At 40.7% G+C, this 23,696-nt stretch overlaps 1 protein-coding gene across 2 annotated transcripts in view; it reads left to right on the top strand.

Moving 5' to 3' along the window:
- The window catches only part of lrp1aa (low density lipoprotein receptor-related protein 1Aa), a 125,753-nt gene that overhangs the window by 27,004 nt on the left and 75,053 nt on the right, over positions 1-23,696 (top strand). For both annotated transcript variants that reach the window (XM_042499984.2, XM_088084293.1), the window contains exons 3-6: positions 10,076-10,213; positions 15,946-16,065; positions 17,383-17,511; positions 17,607-17,870. In XM_042499984.2, coding sequence (XP_042355918.2) covers positions 10,076-10,213; positions 15,946-16,065; positions 17,383-17,511; positions 17,607-17,870 — 651 coding nt within the window. The remainder of the gene's footprint in view (positions 1-10,075; positions 10,214-15,945; positions 16,066-17,382; positions 17,512-17,606; positions 17,871-23,696) is intronic.

Here is a 23,696-nt window from a genome sequence, read left to right as displayed (position 1 = left end):
CGATGCCTTGTGGCTTTCACTCAGTACTGCAAACTACTTTGTGTCTGATCAGCAGCTGTAACAAATGACTACATCCTGTATACGAGATTGCATTATTGAACAAACACCTTGCCTTCTGCAGTGGTTGTTTAACGTGGGTCTCCTCTGGTTTCTTGGCTCGTACAGTGGCGATTACTCTCATCCTTCCTCTCCGAGCCCCCTTGGGCCTTTCCTGTCATTTGCATAGCTGTTTTTCTGTGCAATAATTAGTCGTATGTCCTTTGAATTAGTTTTCTAATTCTCTGAGCAACAAATGAAAATGACTGTCTGGAGAGGGGCTTGGCGCTTAATTTGCGATGATTAAAGTTAGTCTCTTGCTTTCTGGGTAAGAACTCCTAAGCCAAAACAGACTAAATGCCTTTCAGATATTAAGTCATTCTAAGGGTGGCAGTATGGCCCCCACTCTGCTCTTTACAAGAAAAACTTGCACAATGCTAATAGTTTTAAGTTAATCCTTGACCCACTGTGAGGAAACAGGAGGACAATGAATCAAATAATGAGTCTTTTCAATCTGAAAAATAGAGTTAGGAACCTTCTGTAGTGGGAAATAGATATTTTTTTCTTCTCTTGTGTGTGTATTTTTGAGAGAAAATAGAAAGAGAGATAAAAAGAGTGTGTCTGTGTGTAAACTTTTATGATGTGCTTTTTATGAATATGCTTAAAGAGATAGGTCAATTTTTTTAGATGGGGTTGAATAGGCTACTTATCCACAGACAGTATATTACAAACATTAGATGTCAGTTGGCACGCCCCCAGTTTGGAGAAGCAGGCTGGAGTCAGACATGGAAGCCAAGCAATCTACTGCCGTGGAGGGGTCAGTAACAAAATGTATTTTAGCCAACTAAAAAAAGGAGGGGTTGATTATTTGATAAATAGAGGGAAAATGTCCATAAAATTATATTTAGAATTTCCTTAATTGTATATTAAAAATCATGTTACAGAAAAAAAGTCAACAACACTTAATTTTTTAGCACTTTTCTTTTTTCAGCTTATTTCCATTTAAATGTCCTTGTAACACTAACTAACTTTTACTAATTTCATTTTATTTTTTGGGCTGTTTGTAGTCAAGTCGCTTGTCTCTCTCTTCCCATGTTTTTGAAAGAAATCAAGCCAATTTGCTCATCTATCAAAGGCTTAAAAAGGTTAGTTCACATTCACCAAAATCATGCAGTAGCACTAACTAACTGATCGAGACAGCAGTAGACCAGCAGCTCTCATGTTCAGCCAGCTAAAATGACTTGTTACTAATAATTAAGAAGACTGGTGGCTCTGATGAGAGCATAGGTGTAGTACTGAAGTCGTTTATAGCGTATACTTAAACTATATTGAATTAATTAAGTGGGACTTTTTTTAAAGTGGTTAAAATATGTTTTGTTGCTGACCCCAATCCACAGAGGTATGTTACTTATTTTCCATGTCAGATTCCTGTCTGCTTCTCCAAATTCGGGGTGTGCCGACCAACATCTAATGTGTGTAATACACGGACTATGGATAAGTACCCCTTATAACCCCACTTCAAAAAAATCCGAACTATCCCTCTAATGAAACAGGTTAATGATATAACCCTATGGCAATTCCACCAATGATTTCTTTTATGTGTATTTCCTTGCTTTTCTTCTTTCATAAATAATGCTGATACGGGCCCAAGCTATTTGTTTGGTTGGAGTATCTAGTGTTGTTGTCCTGTATAAAATTTTTGCAATTTACTCTGCTGATAGAACTGTTTGCTTAGTGGTTTCTGTGCCCTGAGGAGCAGCGGTGCCGCCGTGTTTGGAGAAGGCTCAGCTTGTTGTGCTTTCGAGAGCTGGATTTAGCCTTCCTGCTTTGCTTGTTGCACTGCCAGCCACCCCAGAAGCCCCCCCAGGAAGGAAAGAAAATGTGGTGTTGATATCTTGGAAGGAAAAGGGGTCAAGCAGAGAGAGCAAAGATCCAACCAAGCAAGTGCAGAGAGGGTACAGCCAGAGATGTTTGCAGTAAACTGCATTTATGCTGACAAACACATTTTGTCTAAAAACATTGTTAAACTGAGATGTGATCTCCTGGTCAAAGGGAGCTGAAACTAAAAACTCTGGTATTAGTGTGGCACCCACAGGTGTGATTGGAGTGGCAGGTTAATGTGTTGTTTTCCACCTGCAGAGTGAAGTGTTTATAGGATAGCTGTCAGAAATAAACAGTGGTATTGTTGCCCTCAGAGCTCTGCGACTAGCTGTTGCTGCTCTTTTTCTGCCCGTGATCTTTTTGACAAGACTGTGTTGAGTAGCAACATCAGAATAACACACTCCCATGGTGTCCTCTCTTAGCCTAAAAGAAGCTCTGGTGTGTCGTCGTGTCTTGTTTACGGTGCCGTGTCCTAGTTGTTTGGAGTTCTGCTTTTTTGGCAGGACAGATGGAGTTTGGAGGTCAAGGGGCGCCTCGGGGCTGCTTGGTCAAGATTTCGGCGACTCTGTCCAAGAATGTGTCAAGTGGGCCAAGAGCATCGCAGGGAGGGCCAGCCGGTTTGTGAGGACATGGTCATCAGTGGTCAGAGAAACCCAGTATTAGCGTGTCATTAAGAGCTGCTGGCGGTGAAGTGGTGCGAACACTATTTATTCATGAGGTATATTTATGGATCAACATGTTAAATTATTCAGCTCTGCTGGATGGTTGATGTCTGTGAGAAGTCGCAGGATTATTTTTAATTAATCTTGCTTGTTAGTGGGATGTGTATCTCTGCCATTGTCTCATATGCTGAAGAGTCTGTAGTGTTTAAAAGAAACTCGAGGCGGTGGTTTCATCGTTGCTCTCCCCGGTTGGCCCCATTCTGGCCCACATAAAGTCCCTTTTATGTTTTAGCACTGGCAGCGACTTGTTAGTTGTTTGTGTGTTTGTTATTGGGTGAACAAGCATTGTGTTGACTAGCATATGGAGGGGCAGCATGAACTAGTGAATGGAAAATCCCCACAGCCTAACAAGCTTTGAGCTCTGGAACTGCCTGATCCGGACCCAGATCCTGACTCCTTCTCTGTCAGCTGGTCCTCTTTGGTATCACATGAGAGCAAACACAGATCAAGATAAATAATTCTGTGAAAACTTGACTTGTGAAGGAGAAAAACTCAAACAAACAGTCCTAGCAAGGAAAATATATTTTAAAATATTAATCCCAAAATTGTGCATAATTAGAAAGCTCCCCTGTCAGCACTGTGTCCCCATGGCCCTTGCTGTTGCCCCAGCTTTCTCTCCAGGTGGCCGTGCCACAGTTCAGATCAGGCTTCGCACGTGACGCTGCTTACAACACCGCGGCTCAGCCTTCTTTGTAGGGAGCCACAGCCGATTTGTGTGATCCAAACAATGGCCTTGGTTCTCTTGTCTCCCCCTCCCTCTTTCACCACCTCCTCTGCCCTCACCCCCTCACACTGGAAAAGTGCATGTGATCTACCTCTATGTGTAGCGGCTTAAAGACTCCACTCGTGCAAGGTGTCTGAAATCCAGTGAGCCGCAATCTTGTTTTGATAGATGCTTAGAGAAGAAAGACTTTGTTTGGCTGTAGGACTGACATGCATGAAAGTGTCTGTCAGGTGTCAACGGGCAACTTCAGTATTTTTTAACCTGAACCCTCTTTTCCCACATTTTTATGTCCAAAGCCCCTTTCCCACTGCACAAAAAACCAATTGACACCTGCTAATGTCTGGCTTTATAATGTAATAGGGAAGAGTAACAATTGACATTCACACCTGCTTCAAATAACTCTGCAGTAGTCACAGCATTGATGAAACACAACACCTGAGTGAATGCACTGATTTTAGCTCCTTAACCTTGCTACCACTGTTTGGACAGAGACCCACTGTCTCTGTCCAAGCAGCACTCAATCGATCCTAATTATTCCACACTGAATTTTTGAAAGTGACTGATTAAGTATGAGATATGGAAAAAGCAGTAGCGTAAAGTTTTCACTGGCCTCCATGCTGCTTTATACTCTTTACTGTTACTAACCTGTTCCTAGGCCTGTCTATGACGCCAACATGACACACCAGGAAAAAACAACAACACACATTCAGAAATTCATACTCTGACAGGCTCAGAATGTTATTAGAAGTTTCTGAGAGCATTAAGAAAAGGATCCCTACAGAGAAATAAAAAAAAAAAAAAATTGTCTTTACCTTTCACTGATATGGTCTGTTTGTTAGTTTGTGTAACCAAGTCTCGCTTAAGGAGAAGTTTTGTTTTGAAATGTCTTAGACTTTTCCACATTGTTGAAATCAGCTATATGTTCAGCCATAGTAGCATGTCCTTATTGTTTTTCTGCAACAAGTCTCTTTTGAGATTTTAGGATGACACTTCTCCTCGAGCAAGACTTGATCACAATATCAAAAAGTCCAGCGAAAGTTAAGGAAAAACATCTGATTTTTCTGTAGGGTTCTTTCCATAATGTTGTCAGACACTTAAAATAACAATCTGAGCCTGTCAGTGGCAAAAACAAATGATTTTGTCATGGAAATACATTAAGGGTGCACAATGGCCCAGAGCGGTTACATTGCAGCCTTTTTTGCTGATGTGGTTGCAGTGTTCTTTCTCAATACTTGACCAATTTCAAACATTGTTTTCTCCATTAGTCTCTTAGAGACAAAAACATGGGAAAATTGGGACCAGATTGAAAAGTACAGATGTTTCCCTTTAATATCACTTCTAAATAGGCATTGCATTTCAATTTTGGAGAATGACTGAAGCAGTTTGCATCTGTTGTTACATCCTCAGACAAATTTGTTGCATCAGACACACCTATGGAAGAAGTGAAGTGTGTCCTGGTATCTGCTTACGTCTCTGTGACGTCTGTAATTGAAGCTTTGGAACGATCTGTAGTGCTCCATAGGAAAAGACAAGTCAAATCTCCAGCCTCGGTTTTCACCCACTGGCTCTGTCACAAGGATAGACTGTATGGGTCGATGATGGGAACACCAGGATGATTTTCCTTTTCCTTGGGTGTCCTAATTGAGCTACAGAGCAGAATAGTTGAAGCCGTACCAGCCGGGCTGTGTAGATCTTTCACTCAACCATTCAACGCGCTGTGTAGAGAAACAGAGCAAATAGAAACTTCTCAAAGAAAAAAAAAAGATTTGGGCCTGCTTAACCTGGCTGGCTCACAGTAGAGGAATGTTGAATAAAAGACCCTGTTTAATTCAAATTAGCAATGCCTTTTCCACCACGGCCCCACCGACCGCTGCCAGCTCGCTCAAGAATGAAGCCTTGTGGGGCTCTGTCCACTTCCTGTGGATGAGGTGTTCCACTCTGTGTCTACTCCCCCACTTTCTCTTTCTTTCTCTTTGTTTCTCAACTGTTTGTTTTCCGCGAACTGCCCTCCCTCTTATACACTTACTGTAAATGGGTCAACAGATGTTGGAGGAAAAATGATGGGAGGAGATAAAGAAGGAGAGAGTGTACAAGAGGAGGGACAGTTTGACTTTCCACATGTGCTGAGAAAGATGAGCCCTGTAGTGGAGTGATCGGTTTCAAATAAACCTGATGCATGAAAAAAAAAACAAGGAAGAGAGTCATGCATCTTTCTTGCCTTTGGATCTACTTTTCAGTGCTGACAGTTAAAGGAAAAAACCAACACTACTCATTTCTATTCATTAAATATGAAACTACAGCTAGGTGATTATTATTTTAGCTTAGCAGCATGAAGAGTGGAAGCAGGGGAAGGGCTACACTGGCTACCTCCAAAGCTCTACTAACACCTCTAAAACTCTCTAATTAACATGTTGTTGTTTTTTGTAGTACTCTGCAAGCTTCTATTGTAGGAACGTTGCTTTTGTTATAATGGAAAAGCTGATACTGTAACAAGCTAATTGCCGGCACCTACCTGTCCAATGGAACTCTGCATCACTATTCATACCCGTCCTCTCCTTCAGTGCTTGCCAGTGAAAGTGAAAGAAAAAGAAAACCCCAGACTGACTTGCATTTTGGAATTAGCTTTGTCCATTTGCTTTTTTGCCTTGCTGTATTTGTATTTATTGCAGCACCGTGTCTGCAGTTTTTGTAACTTCCGCTTAGATGCTTGCTGCTTACTGTCTGTAAGTGTCTGGTTTCTATAAAGTCCCAACGTCACTTGAGTGCAGGGACTATATGCTCAGAAATGTCCTTACCACAGCAAAATAAGAGGAAAACAAGAAAGTCCTGGCAGGGGACAGGGTCTTGTATCCAAATTCACACGGTCCTGAATACTGGTCTCCTGGGGTAAAGTCCTGTGATTGTTTGACCCGTCCACCACCCCAATCTGACTCGTTACGCAGACTTACTCTTGATATCATGTCCTTCTTAGCTCTGTCAGCGCATTGGTAATGTGATTGCAGCCTTCCCGACTGGGTGGGTTATGTATGAAACGTGCATTACTTTTTCTAGGTACATGAGAACAGCCTGCTTTTAGTGGGTCATAAGTGTTAATTTAGGTTATCCCTTTTGTATAAGTGTATATATTGTTTTTAGGGAAAATTCTGCATGCTATACTTTTAATCCACTGGCCATGTGAACCATCAGCCAAGTGCAAGGACTTCCTCGAATCTTGCTGTCAGTGCTAGGTTGCCAAGCAGCTGGTTGCCAAGAAACAGAGCAAGTAATGTTGCATGAAAACAGAAATTGTAGTTCACACATTTTGGTTTGTATGTGAAATAAATGCACAAGATATGTGTTAATTAGTGAGCTTTAGGAGCACTGATGAGCAGTTTATTAAACCAGGGTAGCCGCATGCTTTTGTTGTTATAATTGATGAGTATATAGTTCGTCAGTCATCTCACAGCCCACAGACTTGGACAGTGGTGACAGCAGTTTGGACATTGGTGGAGTTGTTGGCAACTCATGGACTAGTTGGATTTAGGGACAGAAGTTGTGCTGAGTCATTTGTCTTTTTGTGGATGCAAGACTTGTCAGAGTCACAAGGCAGGGAACCTCATCCTCATCCAAAAGAGTTCAGTAATAAGACCATTAAGTGGAAGGGCGCTTGCTGATTGCCCAGTGATTTTAGCAGTAAATTCACTGTTATATCGAGTCAAAGCTGCATACATTTAGTGTCTCAGTGGGAGCAGTTTTGGACTAAATCACCTTCACTTAAGATGAATATGTTTTCTTTCCCAGGGATCCCAAAGTTTTCTCATAACATACTACTATACTAGGCCTGCATGCTGCTACACTGGCGTGCTGATTGTTGGTGTTTTGCGTCTAGGTTGGATGTGTGTACGCTGTAGATGTAGTGAAGGTAGTCATTTGGGCAGTTCTAACCAAGATAATAGTGTGTTTTTAGTTCCTGCTAGTTTTCGCTAGTGGCCATCTTTTGCTGCCACAATGGTTCTTTGAATGTCTGCCTTGTGGTTCTGTCTGCTAAGTTGGCAAGAGGAAAAGATGAATGTAAATCCATGATGGATGAGATGGAGAAGGCTGAAGTATTGGGGAACAGGGTAAAGGAACAAAACAGCTAATGTTAGGAAACAATGAAAACAGATGAAAACAAACTTTTCTGCTTTCTTGAACAAATCATCTCTGTCTGGTATATGGAAATAAAGTTGCCTTTGTGATGTTCTTGCAGAAACAGTTTATAAAAGCATAGTTCCAAGCTTACACAATGTATATGGTTTCTCAACATGTAAAAATAAACAAAATCTTCAGTTTTTCTCAACATTACATTACAAAGTGCTAGTTCAGCATGATAGATCAATGACTTTTCTGAGTCACACAGATCTTGACGCATATTGTCTCGTTGTCTCAGTTACTAAGCGAAGGTTTAAACAGTTCACTCATTTAGTATGTGGCTTTGCACTGCATCTGCTGATCAGGCATGGCTTTAAAGGAATACTTCAAACCTAATGATCAATTGTATATTTATTATTCAAGAATAAAAAATCTGAGGAAATTCTTGATGAATTGAATTAAAAGGGGTCTGGTTTTAACAACAATAAATCTATAGCAAAACATCATTTTTACACATTATCACCTAACACCTGCAGTATAATCCAATTCTCATTTATCCAGTCGTATGCTCAGTACTTTCCAAACATGGTACTTAACTGAAAGTAAAACTTATCGATGCTCTTTTCAAAACCAGACTCCATTGGAAAAAAAACCCAATAATTTTACATTGCTGATTTTTAGCACTGGAGCTACTGGTCTACCGCTACCTTGTGCAGTTTCTTTATGTTATGGTGACTTTTTGTGTTTTGAAGGGTAAATTTTGATGCAACAAAGTGACACAGTAGCACGAAAAAAAAACCTCATGGTAAGTCGAGGCAGCATTAGAACAGCAGCTCCCGTATTCACCAACAGAAAATAATGTTATTGTCAGTTGAGTCCTGGTGAACGGATGTTTTGATATAATTTTGCTGGTGTTAAACGTGGAGCCGTATGGTTTCAGTTCATGAGTAATTTTCTTATGTATGTAACACAAGGTGAGTAATGAGGTACAGACGATACTCTGAGAGAGTGAAGTATTCCTTTAAGACATGGAGCATCCTCGGATGCCACATGGAGTAGTGTCTCCTGTTGCAGTCCCATTATTGTCAGATTGTATTTGAGTTTTTTTTTCCAGCCTATATGCCAGGACTAAGATGTCCCATTGATTTCCAATAAGGCTGAGCATGAAGGATATTTGGAAGATCTGTTTTTAATGTATTCGTGGCTAGATTGTTTGCTGCACACCCACTGCGGGTTTCTTCTGTCTTGTATCTGGGCGTGTAATAGATTTCGATGAGACCCACCACAGACATGCTATCCACAAATATGAAGGAGCAGATAGCTTTATGTGCACTCACTTGGGAACACGGTAGAGAAACATTCTTGGTGTTGCTCCATTCTGACAAATTCGTTATGGTGCACACATAGTTCCCACTATATGTCAGAAAGTTTGTCATCCACTGGCAGGATGAAAGGGCATTGTTTTATAAAGATTGATTTTAAAGCATTTCTGCTTTACGGAACAGTTCATATTCGAGACAAAATGGATGAAAGAGACAAAGGAAGAGGGCATGTGACAAATATCCCTGGGTGCGATTAATCTTAGGAAACACATTGTGCTGTGTTGTATGTGCCGTAATGGCTCCAAACTAACCGGTTTGTAATGTTGTGTATGTGAAGTGGCACAGCTGGAGTGGTTTTCACAGAAAAGGCGCAACAGTGCAATTTTGTTTTTTTTGTTTTTTTGGTGTGAAATACACTTGTGTTTCTGCCTGCTGAGAATGGTCTTTCAAGCAGAAAGAACATTTTTAAAGGTATGCTATGCATGAACTGTTGGTCAATGTTTGTAAACACAACATTTAACTTGGCCCCTCCTTGCTACACTGCAAGCTACTGTGCCCCGAGCTACATTAAAAAAAGGTACAGTTGGGTACTGGTAAAAAAAGATTTGGGGTGCTGGCACAGGTATTGGTTCAAATGTGAATGTCACCCAACCCTAATAAACTTTTGATGACTGAAGCTGAAAAAAGTGCACTGACTTCTCCAAAGACAAACCAAAGTATGCTGAGTTTTGCATCTTTTACTTTGACACACTTTAACAACTTTAATCTAGTGCACTGCACATTCAATATACATCAAATAACAGTTCAATAATGCAACTGAGAAAGACTCTACTTGGGTTAGATAAATTATTTGATTTGGACCATGATGCCTAGATCTGGACTGAGAAGTTTTTAGTTTGCAGTTAAGTTTGCTGTTTTGTGTTCTTACACTCATATATCACTTTTTGTTAGTGTTGATAATGTGTTTGTTTAAACCATGGTGGTTTATGCTAGTTAATGTCATATTTGTGTTTGTTTATGGTTTACATCATTAATGAGTTTGCTGATACTTTTTGTTTGGTCAGCTGTATTTGCTGTACGATAGTGCTAGTCATCAATATGGTGAAATTAATATATATTGATGCTGCAGCCCCTGCCTGAATTGGTATGATAATAATACGACTTCTTTAAGAGTGGTGATTCAAAAATGGTGGTGTTATCCTCTGAGTGATTAGGAAGGTGTGCTGTCATGCAGATTTGAGCAAAACAGACATTTAATAATTGTTGTGTGTCTCCTTCAGGTCCCCACAGTACCATATCACGCTGCCCTCCCAATGAGTACCAGTGTGGAGGGACGGAGCTCTGCATCCACATGAGCAAACTGTGCAACGGGGCTTCAGACTGTACTGACGGCTGGGATGAGGGACCACATTGCAGAGGTATCACTGTCACACACACACACGTTTTGGGGATATGCATTATGAATATGGAAAGAGTGCACCGGTTAATAATGCACTATTGTTCTCTTCCATCCCGTCTTTGTGAAAGAAATGAAAGTAGGGAGTGTATAGCCTGAAATGTTCACACTGAACTCACAGTAACAGATTGATTTATCACATCAATGTGGAAATACTGTGCTTTGTTTTTTTGTTTCTGCAATTCTGAATGCTCTATGGAGACACAGCCAGCTGTATATTTGACATCATGTATCCTGGTATACAGGATGTGGTGCCGATCATTACTTGTTTTTTTAAACACATTCAATTAGGGAAGTTGGCATTTTTAGGCCCGTAACTAGGAAGCAACTTTATGATGAGTCTAAGGAATGTAATGACTTTTAAAAGAATTTGCTGATCCCAGACGACGACACCAAGAGAAAATGGAACTTGATTGTGCAAAAGACCTTAATGTCTTCACTGGAAAGTACGATTATTACAGGAAATGTTGAAGGTCTAAAGGGAACTGAGGACTTCCTCTGTTTGGGAGTCATGTCTGTCAAGAGGTTAGCAGAGGAACACGCCTGACGATGCACAGCCAAATACTGTTCATCACATTATTTTGTATCTAAGTCCTGACTAAGGTCATATAAATGTGAAAATAGCCAGCAGGCATATTTACTTCTGCAACACTAATACACTGAACAAAAATTTAAACTTAACACTTCTGTTATTGCTCCTATTTTCTCAGGTTTAATGCAAAGAAGTAAGCTTAATAGGTCAGGTCGTAAACTTAATAAGCCATCTCTAGTGATGTGTGTGTGAATTTGGCAGTACATCCAACCATCCTCACAACTGCAGGCCATGTTTAACTGGCGAGGCCAGGACTTCCACATCCAGTGTCTCCACCTGCTAGATTGTCTTAGACCAACCACTAAGATGAGCGTCCCTGAGATGGTTTCTAACAGTTAATGCAGAAATTCTTTGGTAGTGCAAATTAGTTATTACATGATCAGCTGTCCGGGTTGCTGGTTTCAGATGATAAAGATGCAGATGAAGAAGCCAGATGTGGAGACTTAACTTTTCCTGTCTTTTCCATGATCATGAAATATTTAATATAGAAACACAGAGAGAGACTGCTGGTTGAACTTTAAGGTGAAAGTGGACATCTGTATATGTGTTTGCTTTATACTGATCAAAAATCTGAACGCAACACTTCCTTTTTTTCTCCCGTTTTTCAAAGGTTTAAGTTAAAGATCTAAGACTTTTTGAATGTACTCAGTAGATATGTATCTCTTAAACTGTAGTTGCAATTTGTTAAAATCCACCCAGCACTTCTCCTTAATATTGTATAATAATAAAGACAGTTTTGATAATTCCCCTTTAATTATCTATGTACTGTATTCATCTATAGCTCATTTCTTGGGTTTGACGTCTCTTCATTAATGATTTACTTGTTGGCTTTTGAACTTCTGGCTTTGTCAGGTGACACATCACTTGCAGAAGTCGCAGTGCTTTGCAGTGCACTTAATGTAAGACGTGTATAATCTGTCCTCTGCTCCGGGGGGACGGTACTGCCCTCCCCAATATAATGGCAGGGAAAACACTGCCATAGATGTTTCAAGATTTGGGGGAGTGTGCCATTGGCAAGCTGACTGCAAAAAATGTCAACCAGAGCTGTTGCCTTTCAATTGAATGTTCATTTCACTGCCATAGCTGTCTCCAATGTTGTTTTCAAGAATTTGGTACTACATCCAACCATCATTACAGCTGCAGAACATGTGTATCTGGCCAGACCAGCATCTCCAAGTCCAGTGTCTTCACCTGCAAGACTGTTCAAGACCAGCCACTGAGATGAGCATCCTCGTGATGGTCCTGACAGTTTGCGCAGACATTTTTTTTGTGGGCAAACCAGTTGTCATCAGCTGTCCGGGTGGCTGGTCTTATTTAGCATGTGGTGAAGCTAGATGTGGAGACTTAAGTTTTCCTGTCTTTTTTATGTCTTTTTTTTCCATCTCCCCAGACACCTTCAGTTAGAAAATGAAACAGGTGAATATGCGTGTTTTCTATCACCACAAATATCTGTCCGCATGTGGGGGTGCACCAGCTCTCTGGGGACAAACATGGGGTCCATGATTGTTTGTTTTTGGATTTAAATTTTGTTTAAGGGTTGAGGCTAGAATTAGGTTAAACCGTTTGGGGTTTTTGTGTGTATTTGTGTCTGTAACATAAATATCTCTTTTGTTTCCTACAGCGTTGTGTATTTCAGTCAGGGGTCATCAGATTGATATGAGTGGTTTGCATACTGAACCAAAACACAGCAATTTTCCGAGCTTTATTTGCTCAAAATAAATATTTTGTGGTGTATGTCATGGTCGGTTGTTTACATTGTTGCCCATGTCGGTTTTCTAAACACATCTCTGTCGTTCGGTGCTCAGACTTGTTTTGGAAAATTCCGGGCATGTCTGTAATTGGAACTGTGGTTGTCCCAGCAAGCCTCTGCAGTGCAGCAGGAGGACTTGTACATTGTATGAGGACTGGCATCAGGGCATAGTGATGTGGAGTAACTCATGTGGTGTTTATCCTCATACAGCATATGACAGCAGTCGGGGATAATAGCAGAAATGTGACGTGAAACCAGCTCATATGTGTTGTTTAGCTTTTTCTTGCTCAGCAGTTATAGCTGTTTAGAGCTATTCTTTATTATTGATTTAGGAAGTCCATTTAGTGCAAAAATACAATATTCACAGCAGTACAATATTGCACCAAAACTGTTGGCTCTTGTTTCTTTAATCTTGAAAGTGCTGTGAGATTCTTGATCCCTCTTCTCGCTCCCCGGAGGTGTTGTGTTTGTGTGAATTGTCTGCCAGTGTTTTCTGGGCAAAGTGAATCACTGGTGACTGATAGATCTCAGCCTGGTTTGACATGACTGTGTCTGTTTGACTATGACTCACTGTGTCTTGATTTATATCTCACAGGATGTGCAGTGCGCGGCTGAAAACTCTGCTGAGATTCCATTATGCATCGGTCAGCTGACTGGAAGGTGTGACTGCAGCGTGTTGTGTTTGTGCGCTTCTATATTTGATGTGTGTGTAGCCTTGGAGATGGTCGGGGTTAGCAGGGAGGTATTGATTGTGAGTGCAGGGCCGAAGCATTTGTTGATTTTTATCTTGTGTCTCTGGCCTTTCACTTAACAGGCTTTGTATCTGATATTTGTTTCACTCAAGGATACATTCCACCTTAACTTCACACAAAACATCATATGTTTATGATTTAAAACATAAATGAGGAAGACACACTAACCCAGAATCAAAGAATTAAAAGTATTTCCCTCTAGATTCATATTTTCAACGTGCTGACATTCATCATTTATAAATATAAAACTTGATCATGAAAATAGCAGTTAGTAAGATTGGTATAGCAATAGGCAGTAATTACAATGAGGCATATTGCTATTGTATTACATTTGAGATGAGCTGACGACATCCAGAAGCTCTCAATTATGAACTACATGAGGGTAACCTGAATTCTTTTTTTCCCAGAGACAATGAAAAAACAAAAACTGTTATATCAATGAGCATTAAGTCTTATGGACATCTTAATCCACATAGGAATTTAAGTATGATTGTTTTTTTAGATAAAGCTGTAAATGTATTCCTTTGAATTTGTTATAATTATAAAGGTAATTTCATTTAAATAGCACCTTTAAAAAGCAAATTTAGTACTTTATCGTAAAGACAAATAATACAAGTGAATAAAATCCAAAACACAAAATATAAAACAATAATATAATACATAATTTAAGAATTACAATGAATGAATTGAAGTTTTTGAAAAAAGTAAAATAAATGTGATTTTTAAGAAGAAGTTTAAAAGAGGATACTGAGTTTGCCTGAGGATATCACATAGGGAGCACCACATGCTGAGGGGCCCAGATAGCAAAGGCCCAGTCACCTTTCATGTTAACTTCATGTATTATTCAAAAATAATTTCAAAGCTCCAGGCTTGCACCTCTTTGTCTGCTGAACTTGTCATTTCTAGTATTTTTAGTTTACACAGATATTGTAGTAGTATGATATGTGTAGATTAGCAGTGCTATTTTCTGCAAAAAAAGCTTTGCTATTGTTATTTCTGCCAGACATAAGCCAGGGGATCATGTGTTTGGTCTGTGAGTGCATGCATGTGTGCACATGCATGTGCATGTGCGTGCGTGCGTGTGTGCGTGCGTGCATGCATGTGTGTGTTTGTGTGCATGCATGTGTAAATTGGCAGGTCTGTAGCAAATCATGTGTATTACTGGACCTATAAACTTAGTAGTTTTTGTACAGTTATGACTGTGTGCTCAAGGCTCATAGTTATTGACTGCTGACTTTTCACTCCTCACTCTTAACTGGCCAGCAAGGGCTCTAAGTCATCAACAAAATCACCAAGCAAAAAGCAATTCCACCAGTAGCTATGCTAAAAGCAAGCCTTATCCTACCTGTTACAGGAAACATTTAGGCCTTCATTGTGGGTTCAGAAACTGACATCAATAGAAAGATTTGGTCTCATTTTGAACCACAACATCTTCAGAATAATTCCATACCGGATTTGTTAAGATCAAGATCAAGAGTAAGATAACTGGGCACAAAACAAGATGAGCAAATCCCTGTTTTTGTTATCTTTGCTGCCATCTTGACTGAGCTGGGAAGGAAAATTGAGTCAGATTCAGCTCGTCTTTGTTTGGAAGAGAAGAGGGAGGTAGAGAGGGGTTTTATTGGATATAGTGTCCAAGATTTGTCTCCATATAGCCTGTCCACTCTGGCTACACCTTGATAATGTAAACTCCATATTTTCTGAAGCTGTAATTGTTCACTTCTGTTTTTATAATTCTGTATCTCTTGCTTTTGTGCTGAGCTGTTTTTCATATTTGATCCAACTGTTGCCTTGAATGAATTTTCCAATTCTGAACTCGTTTTGGGATGTTCATGGGAGCATCATCTTGTGTGCAGACTCTGTTTTTGTATCTACTTTTGTTTTGTCCAGCACTTAGTTTTTAACTGCTTTTGGATGTGATGACTTTTTCCTACCAATTCTGAACTCACCACTCTCATCAGTGGTCATCGTCACATTCTGGTTCAGGAGATGTTTTTTTTTTGTTATTTTTGATCGCATGGAAATAGCTCAGTCTGTGTCTGAAAGTCACACTACATCCAATCAAACTTACTGTCGATCTTGTTGATGGGTTACTGAGCTGACATGATGTTCTGCACTCATAATTTATATGCGCCTCACTGTCAGGAGGAGGCCACAGAGAGCATAGTTCAACTATTTAGCTAGACACACAGAAAGTATTTATGCACTTCGGCATCCTGCTAAGCAGTAGATATTCTCCAGGAAGTGTACAATGGCAGCTTCAGCAGCACCTGCTCCTGTCAGGCATGCCTGTCTCTGTGTCTCCTGCTAGATAGTACCCAGCAGGATGAATGAAATGAGTGATCACAGTATAATCTGTGGGTTTAAAATGGTATGTTGAGAGGATTATTGAAGAATTATGCACAAATCCGCCTCCTATTGGAATCACTGATGCAGTGTTTTCAGCCACATAACAATGTCTGTAACAAGAAAGAAACATGAATAAACACCTTATGTCTTAAGTCACTCTTTTATACAATGTCAGTCATCTTCCCACACACATTACTCCAAAAAAATCACTCATGTCTTCTGTCCCTCTTCCCTCCTTTGTCTCCCTGCAGAGTTTATGTCCAACTGCTCGCTCATGGGTTGTCAGGAAAACTGTGCGGTGACTCCAGCAGGGCCAGCTTGCTACTGTAAGAGTGGTTATGAGATCAGCGCAGATGGAAAGACATGCAAAGGTGAGTTTCTCATAGCAGTGGCCACCCTCAGAATGTGCCGCAAGTATTTAATCAATAAGTCAGAGAGAATTGTTGATCTTTGTATTTCATTCCTGTATGAAGTGTCAAACAGCTGGCAGTGAGAGGTTGAGAATGTTACATCAACAGCAAACATAAGCTTATGTGCTAGCGTGTCCAGTTGTCCGACATAGCTTGAATTATCGCCACACTGGGTTCAGACAGTAAGGTGTGAGGAAAAAAAAACACTCTGGGTTGTTTGTATAAGGAATGCAGCAACTGTGCTTCTGCAAAAAAGTGTATTAGGAGAGAACTTGTTTTGGTCGAACATTAGCAAAAGAAAAAAAACATGAAACATTTAAAGAAGTTTTAAGTTGCTAGCTCGGAGGTTGTTTTAGGCACAATGCTTAAAGTAAGTGTGAAGACAGATCTAGTTAAAGCCACGTTTGAAATACAGACTGAATAAGTATGATGTAAAAAAGAGGTAACCATCATAACATTTTCACTGGCCTCCATGATGCTTTCTACTGTTTACTAACCTGTTTTCTTGCCTGTCCATGATGTCGAACTTGACACACCAGTAAAAAAAACAAACAAAAAAAACAACAACCACAAAACAAACACACACAGAGAAAGCCGTTTACACAGCTCTGGTCAACTGGCCATGGGAAAGGTGTCTTTCACCTATTTTTAGTGGGCTTCCTTGTGTTTAAAAAAACTGTGTACATGTGTTAATCTGGGTGGAAAATGGGTTATATGTGTGACTCATTACAGCAACATTGATATTGGAAACAATAGCATGCAGAGAGCAGAAGGGGAAGAGAATTCCTTCTGAATGGCACGGCCAATGGCAGGCTTATCGAACAGTCTACATCTTCTGAGTCAGGCCTCTTGTCCTCTAACTCCACATCAGTGCAGGATTACAGAGCTGCACCAGTGTTTACTCAGGTTTTGACAAAGCTGAATCAAGTGCAGAGCACACAGTGGGTAGTTTAGGGGCCCTGGGAGTGTGAAGCATTTCCCACAAAAGCCTCTTTAAAAACATTCATATCTTTGCAGGCACTGATATTATAGAGGAGTCACAGGCATTGATGAGCAACACTTGTAAGCCTCACTGATGTCATGGTTATTTTGTGAAACACGTCACCTTTAATGAATCACTTACTAAGTCAAGCAAAACTAAACTGAGCAGGAGACACTGAATTGTTAGTTTTAAAGTTAAATCAGCATTTGTTTTTCCTTTTTGCAGATAGGTTTTAATTTCTTAACTAAAATTTCTTATTTGCTATAATAAGACGATCTGTTGTTTCTGTGGTTCAGATTTTGACGAGTGCAGTTTGTACGGGACCTGCAGTCAGTCCTGTACCAACACTGAAGGCTCCTACACCTGCTCCTGTGTGGAGGGCTACTTGCCCCAGCCAGACAACCGCTCGTGCAAAGCCAAGAATGGTAAGCACCAGCAGACAGCAGGAGGACTGAATGTTGTCCAGTTTTGACTGTGTGGATGTTTTGTTCATCTTCCTCCTGTTCACCTCACGTTCCAGTGCCAGTAGACCGCCTGCCTGTCCTGCTGATTGCTAACTCCCAGAACATCCAGGCCACCTCCCTGAGTGGCACCACAGTCCACAGCCTGCTGTCCACCAGTACCAAACAAACAACAGCCATGGACTTCCTCTACGCCCAGGAGACTGTGTGCTGGATCCACGTAGGAGACGCCCCCTCATCCACACACCTCAAATGTGCCAAGATCCCCAATCTGAAGAGCTTCACAGATGAGAGAGTCATCAACATCTCCCTCAGCCTGCACCGTGAGTACACCACAGCAGCATATAACTTCACCCCAGTACATTTATAAAGCACAGTGTGATCTGCACAGGCCCAAGAACATTCAGTTCAGTTCTGCACACATTATACATAATACAACAGCAGAAAAAGTTGCCTCACACTGCAACAGGGCAAACTATGCATATCTGTGTGTGTGTGTGTGTTCTTGTACTTGCTACATAGTGAGGACTAGAGCAAGTTTTTAACCGACAGAGTGAACAGTTTTGGAAAGTGAGAAAATTTTGGCTGGTCCCCACTTCTTAAAGGCCTAATTGAGGGTTAAGACTTGATTTTAAGGGTCAGGTTAGAATTATGTTAAGGTCAGGGTAAGGGTAATGTATAAAGGTGCGATTGTTAACACTGGGACATGGAGCTAGGGTCATCACAAAGATAGAAGTACAAGAGTGTGTGGGTGTTTGTTTTTGTGTGTTTGTTGTAAATTTTCAGAACATTTTTTTTACCTGGAGGCCACGTAAGGTGAATTATCCCTGCAGATTTCATTAACTCGTGTGGCAAGGCTGGAAGAAAACACTGTACACCACCTGTGGCTACACAGCAACCTGTCAAACATCTCATGATTTTTTCAAGCAGAATTTTCTATGTTTGGTTGTGGTGTTTGCTGTTGGGGGAACTGCACGCAGCGAAAAACACAGATCTGTTCCACTCTCCAAAAAATGCATTTTGAAAATAAACATCACATGCAATGTGTTGTCTTTTTTTCTAAAGTGACGTATGTATATTTTCCTGATTAGATCCTTAGTGATAATCAGTGCCACTTTTTTTTTGTGCTCGTTTAAACTGTATGTAGCATTTCAGCCAGAGAAGTCTATTCCATGCTTCCATTATTAATGCAGGTCTGGCTAAAATGATGCACAGACTTGATAGCACAGTAGATGGGTAAAGATAAAAAAAAAGCAGCACAGCAGACATCCTTTTCGCCCACAGCTCCTTCAGCAGGTGGACCTTGAAACTATTAAATAAGCTGGCTAGAAGTTTCTTTTGACACACACAATTCAGAGAACATGTCCAAACCGTGTTCAATAGAAACTGGCCTGGTATATACAGTAAAAACACATTGAAGCAGATGTTTTCAGGTCTGTTTTCAGACCTAGAAATTAATGCAATTGGAATCAGATGTCTGCCTGTGTGACATCCATCTAACAAATCAATTTTTCAAGTCTTTTTCACCTTTGGCATTTTAAGGCACTTCCCCACCTATCAGTAGCAAGCCCAGGTTTTAGCTATAGGCCTAAGCTCATCCTTACCTCAACTTGATATTTTTGTCTGGTTCGCATCCTTTACAGATGGCAATTTGGCCGGGCTTGTTGGTCTGAGTGAGCTCAAATGTGTTTCACTTTTAAAGTAAAATGTAAACAGGTGGAGAAAAAATGTCCAGAAATGTAGCCAAAACCGATTCGAGCATCAATCCCTATGTATGCGCTCGTGCACAGCCTGTGAGTCAGAGCCATGGTGGCAGCACATTAAAAGCAGCTGTGTTTTTTTCCATGGCTTAATTTTCAGAAAGAGTCCTTTCTCCTGTTGAAATGACACTAAAAGACAGACCTTGGAGATCCAAATAGTGCGATTCAGGGCAGACGTGTGTACGTGCATGCTCCCGAGTGTCGACAACATGCAGGTCAAGCCTCCACACCCACACTCGCTTCCCCTCCCATCCGTTTATCACTTCTTTGCTTTAATTCCTAGCTGTGTTGCGGTCTGGCTTTCTTGTCTTCACTGTGAATCAGAGAGAAAGCTGCCACAGAAACAATACATTTATCCTCACAAAGCCAGTAGGAATGCATCACTGTATTATCTTAAGGGAGATGGTTGACAGATGGTTCATAACTATCTGCATTGTCTGACTTACCCGCAAAAATTTAAGGACTTAAATTAAAACAGGATTTTCACTCACTTAGTCATTATGTTCATATTCTGCGCCACGTCTTTCCTGGATTTCCACATTCTCTTAATCCCACTTCTGTACACAACATCAGGGTATAATGCAGACATACTATAAGCGTGTATATATATATATGTATATAGCTCAGCTTTTCTCCTATTTCTTTCTCTGTTTTGTACTTGCATACAGGGACACCATAGTCATGGATGTATAAAGAGACATGGATACAGCATTTGCAGCGGGGCCCCACTCATTCCTATAAAACTTACTCAGCGGTGCATGAAGTCAAAAGAGCTCTTATTTCTGCGATATGATATGTGCTGCTTCTGCATAATTGGGCCCATAGAGCAGACACACTTAAAACTTCTGCTGGCTGAACAGTATAACTGGTTTTAGCGCTCCGCTAACCTGAATAGGGATAAAGTGGTGTAAGCTTGCAGCACTTTTAGACATTTCAAATTATGTTGGACCAAATGGATCAAATCTTGATAGGGAAACGAGTCATTTCGCAGGGGTGGTAATGCTCAAAAAAATGTATCCACTAATTCACAGATGTCTCTCTCTTAATGTAAGTCTAGGGGGAAAAAACATTTTTTGGCCCAACAGCATAGCATGATGGACCTGAAGTTGTAATTCCACTGCTTTCAACTACTGAAAATGGCTCGGCACTCTTACTGGGGGCCCGGTCGCAATGGCGGAAAACGTAGGATTGAGTAACCAGGGCCCTAATAGGAGTGGATTCTTCAAAAAACCTGGAATGAAATGTTTGGTTTTATTTGCATTATTTTTGTCTTAGTAATTAGCGCCATAACTACATTAAAATTGACTGAATACATTGGTTAAAAGTTCCCTGAGGCCTCTCTCTCCCCTTAAATTCACAAAATGCTTTCGGCCACCCCTGCACTAAATGCAGCTATAACTGAGAAAGTGACTGCTTATGCTGCTGGAGAACCAACATACACTTGTCTTTCCCCAAGAAAAAAAATCATGAAGTTCCAAAACAGAAAAGGGGGCAGGCAACAGAGGCTGCTTTTGCATCGAACCCATTTGGTGCTACGCCCCTGCTTGCATCCAAGTACTGTGGCCGATCCCATCTGCTCATCATGCAGTGGCTCATCTCTGTTCACTTCCCTTTTCCATGTGACTAAAGAAGGAATCAGCATGACAGAAATGACTTTCCCAGCGCAGACCATCAGAGAAGATGAAAAGGCTGAATGATGACAGTCCGGCAGATCTGTCTTCCACATGTTCACACAGTGTGGTGTAACTGTCATTTGGAAATGTGTTCATTTCAAAGCAGGTGATATCAGACTATCTCCGAACGACGAAAATTATGCATGAGGCATTTTGGTGTCTCTCAAAGTAATAAGTGAAAGATGGAGCCTGATGCACCTCTCCATCTGTTTCGAGCCACATCTCTTATTTCCAAATTATTCACTGCATTCCTTAATCAATCAGGCTCATGCAAAAAAGACATCATAACACCCTTCTCAAAATAAAAAAAAAACGGCCACACTAATACGGAAATTTCCTGCTTGGAAAAACATACATTTGTCCAGCCAACAAATAATAATAACGATCATTTGGTTCCTGGTTAAAACCACCTGAATGTCTGGATCTTAAGTAATCAGAGAGAAAATATTATCCTGCATTAGCAGTTGTTAGGCCTACTGCAACATACCAAACAGCGTAGAAGAAAAACTGATTTGTAATGTGTTTTACTGGTTTTAATCACCTGAGGCGGTAATCACATAGCTTACCAGGACAAAGAGTTGCTCCTAGTTACAAAATTTCTCCTGAAAGGTAAGACCAGATCCTGGCAGATTGAAGATATTCACAAGGCATCTTTGATCTTAAGAGACCTCCTAAGGTGAAAAACTGTAGGGTTGTGATGACTTTTTCAGGGCTTAAATGTTTTCTTACCCTCAAGGAGAAAATGGTGGAAAGACAAAGAAGTCGGAGAAACATTCTCCAAATGCTGGATGACAATGAGTAAATAGTTCAGGGATAATTTTTGTGATCATTCTCATTAGAGATGCGCTCACATCTTCCACCCAATGCAATAACGCTATAATGTCAAAAATAAAGTGAGCACAACACTAAAATATTTGCAACTAAAAAAATGCAAAGGTGCAGCAGTGTGATCACACTGAAAATACCTTAACAATCTCATCTTGTGATGCAATTCATTTCATTCCCATTGGGTGTCCACACTTTGCAGGCTCACAAAGGGCATGTCTGTGACAACCAATCACATATGTTAAAAGAAAGCATCATTCCTGGTATTGGGGTCAACCACACCTCCTCACTAAGATAAAAGTTTCTGTCCCTTCTTTGCTCAGAGTTATTCTGAGGATTTTCCTAAACCACTACTAAGCTAGGACTCCTTGCTGGAAGTTTTTAGGCTAAGTTTGGATCTCACTGAGAGTATTATCACATCTTTTGTGATTACGGCCCCAGGTCTGTTTGTATTGGAAAGGAGGACACCTCTGACGATAATTTGGCTCCTGGTAAAAATTTCCTGAATGACAAACTCTGAAGGAATTTTAATCAAGAGAAGGTTTAAGCTAGTTGAAGTCTGCAGTCCTCACTGCCACTAAATATCCCTAAATCTCACGCATTGCGCCTTTAACCACAACCTCGTTTCACTCGTGCTCGACAATTTAAGCACCAGAAGAATTTGCAGGAAATTCCAGCAGCTTCAGCTGGGTTCTCCACGGCTGTCCCCCCCCACACACATACACACCCACACACACTGCGGCGCTCGTGTGCACACACATCCTGATAAACACACACATACGGACAAAATGGAGAACTGGCTGCATTAAGGAGCACGGACAGGATGTGCATGACAGATGAAGGATTAGTGCTGTATTGCTGAAATAAGGAAGCAATTGAAAGGCACCGCACTTCCTGTATCTGAATGACATTATTACTATTTTCATATCAGTATGTGCGTGAGTTATATGAGAAAAACAGAGATGGCATTTGAAGGCATTTTAATGGTTAATGAGACAAACTGACAGATAAATAAAGTGCTGGTTGTTTCCTAGCATGACTGTCTTGCAGCGTAAACCATATCTTAGGCATGGACAGGTTCTGGAAATGACATAAAACATGGACAAAAAAGTATAAACCTTTATGTTTATGATGACTTCGGCAAATAATGTCAGGAATATCTAAATCTGCATCCTTCGACCACCCAGAGGACCCTGAACTCTTAGCGTCAGCGCAAAAAATATAGAATACAAAAGGGCACATTTTTCTCATCTGTTCTAGCCCATAATCTGGAGAGACTGCCCAGACAGCAGAGTTGGTCTTTTGGACAGGCTGCTGGCGTGTGAGTGTGACAGAATAGGAGGAGCAGGTTTATGCTTACAGTCAACATGGCAGGAGCCAGCAGCAGCAACCAATGGCAGGGGTGAACATACAGGAAATGATGCGCGTGTGGTTGGAGTGACTCATGACCTCAGTATGCCACAGACTAGTTGTCCAGATGTGCCTCCACTCCCCACCCCCCCCAAACACACACACACACACACACACACACACACACACACACACACACACACACACACACACACACACACACACATATAAACTGTCTCTCACTCACTTTCATTACATTCGCTTTGACTGTTTGTTTTTTTCTTAGTCCCACTTTCCTCTTCCAAATGTCAGGAAACATACACTTACCCTCATTCTATATTTGACGCTGTCTGTTTCTTGCCATTGCTAATTATACCAGTCGCTCACAATCAGTCAGACAAACGAAAGTGGTGATGTAAGCCCCATGTGACTATGAAAAATGTAACTATTTTTTCAAATACTTTTAGCTTTCATTAAAAAAATGTGTGTAACTCAATAGTATATAAAGATCATTTCTCAGCTTTTATTTAGGCACAGCAGT

This window comes from Plectropomus leopardus, chromosome 2, assembly GCF_026936395.1.
Source record: "Plectropomus leopardus strain MGB_pleo_1.0 chromosome 2, ASM2693639v1, whole genome shotgun sequence".
NCBI classification, from domain to species: domain Eukaryota; kingdom Metazoa; phylum Chordata; class Actinopteri; order Perciformes; family Serranidae; genus Plectropomus; species Plectropomus leopardus.
The sequence above is the reverse complement of the archived record's forward strand: the minus strand, read 5'-3'. Positions and strand labels throughout refer to the sequence as shown.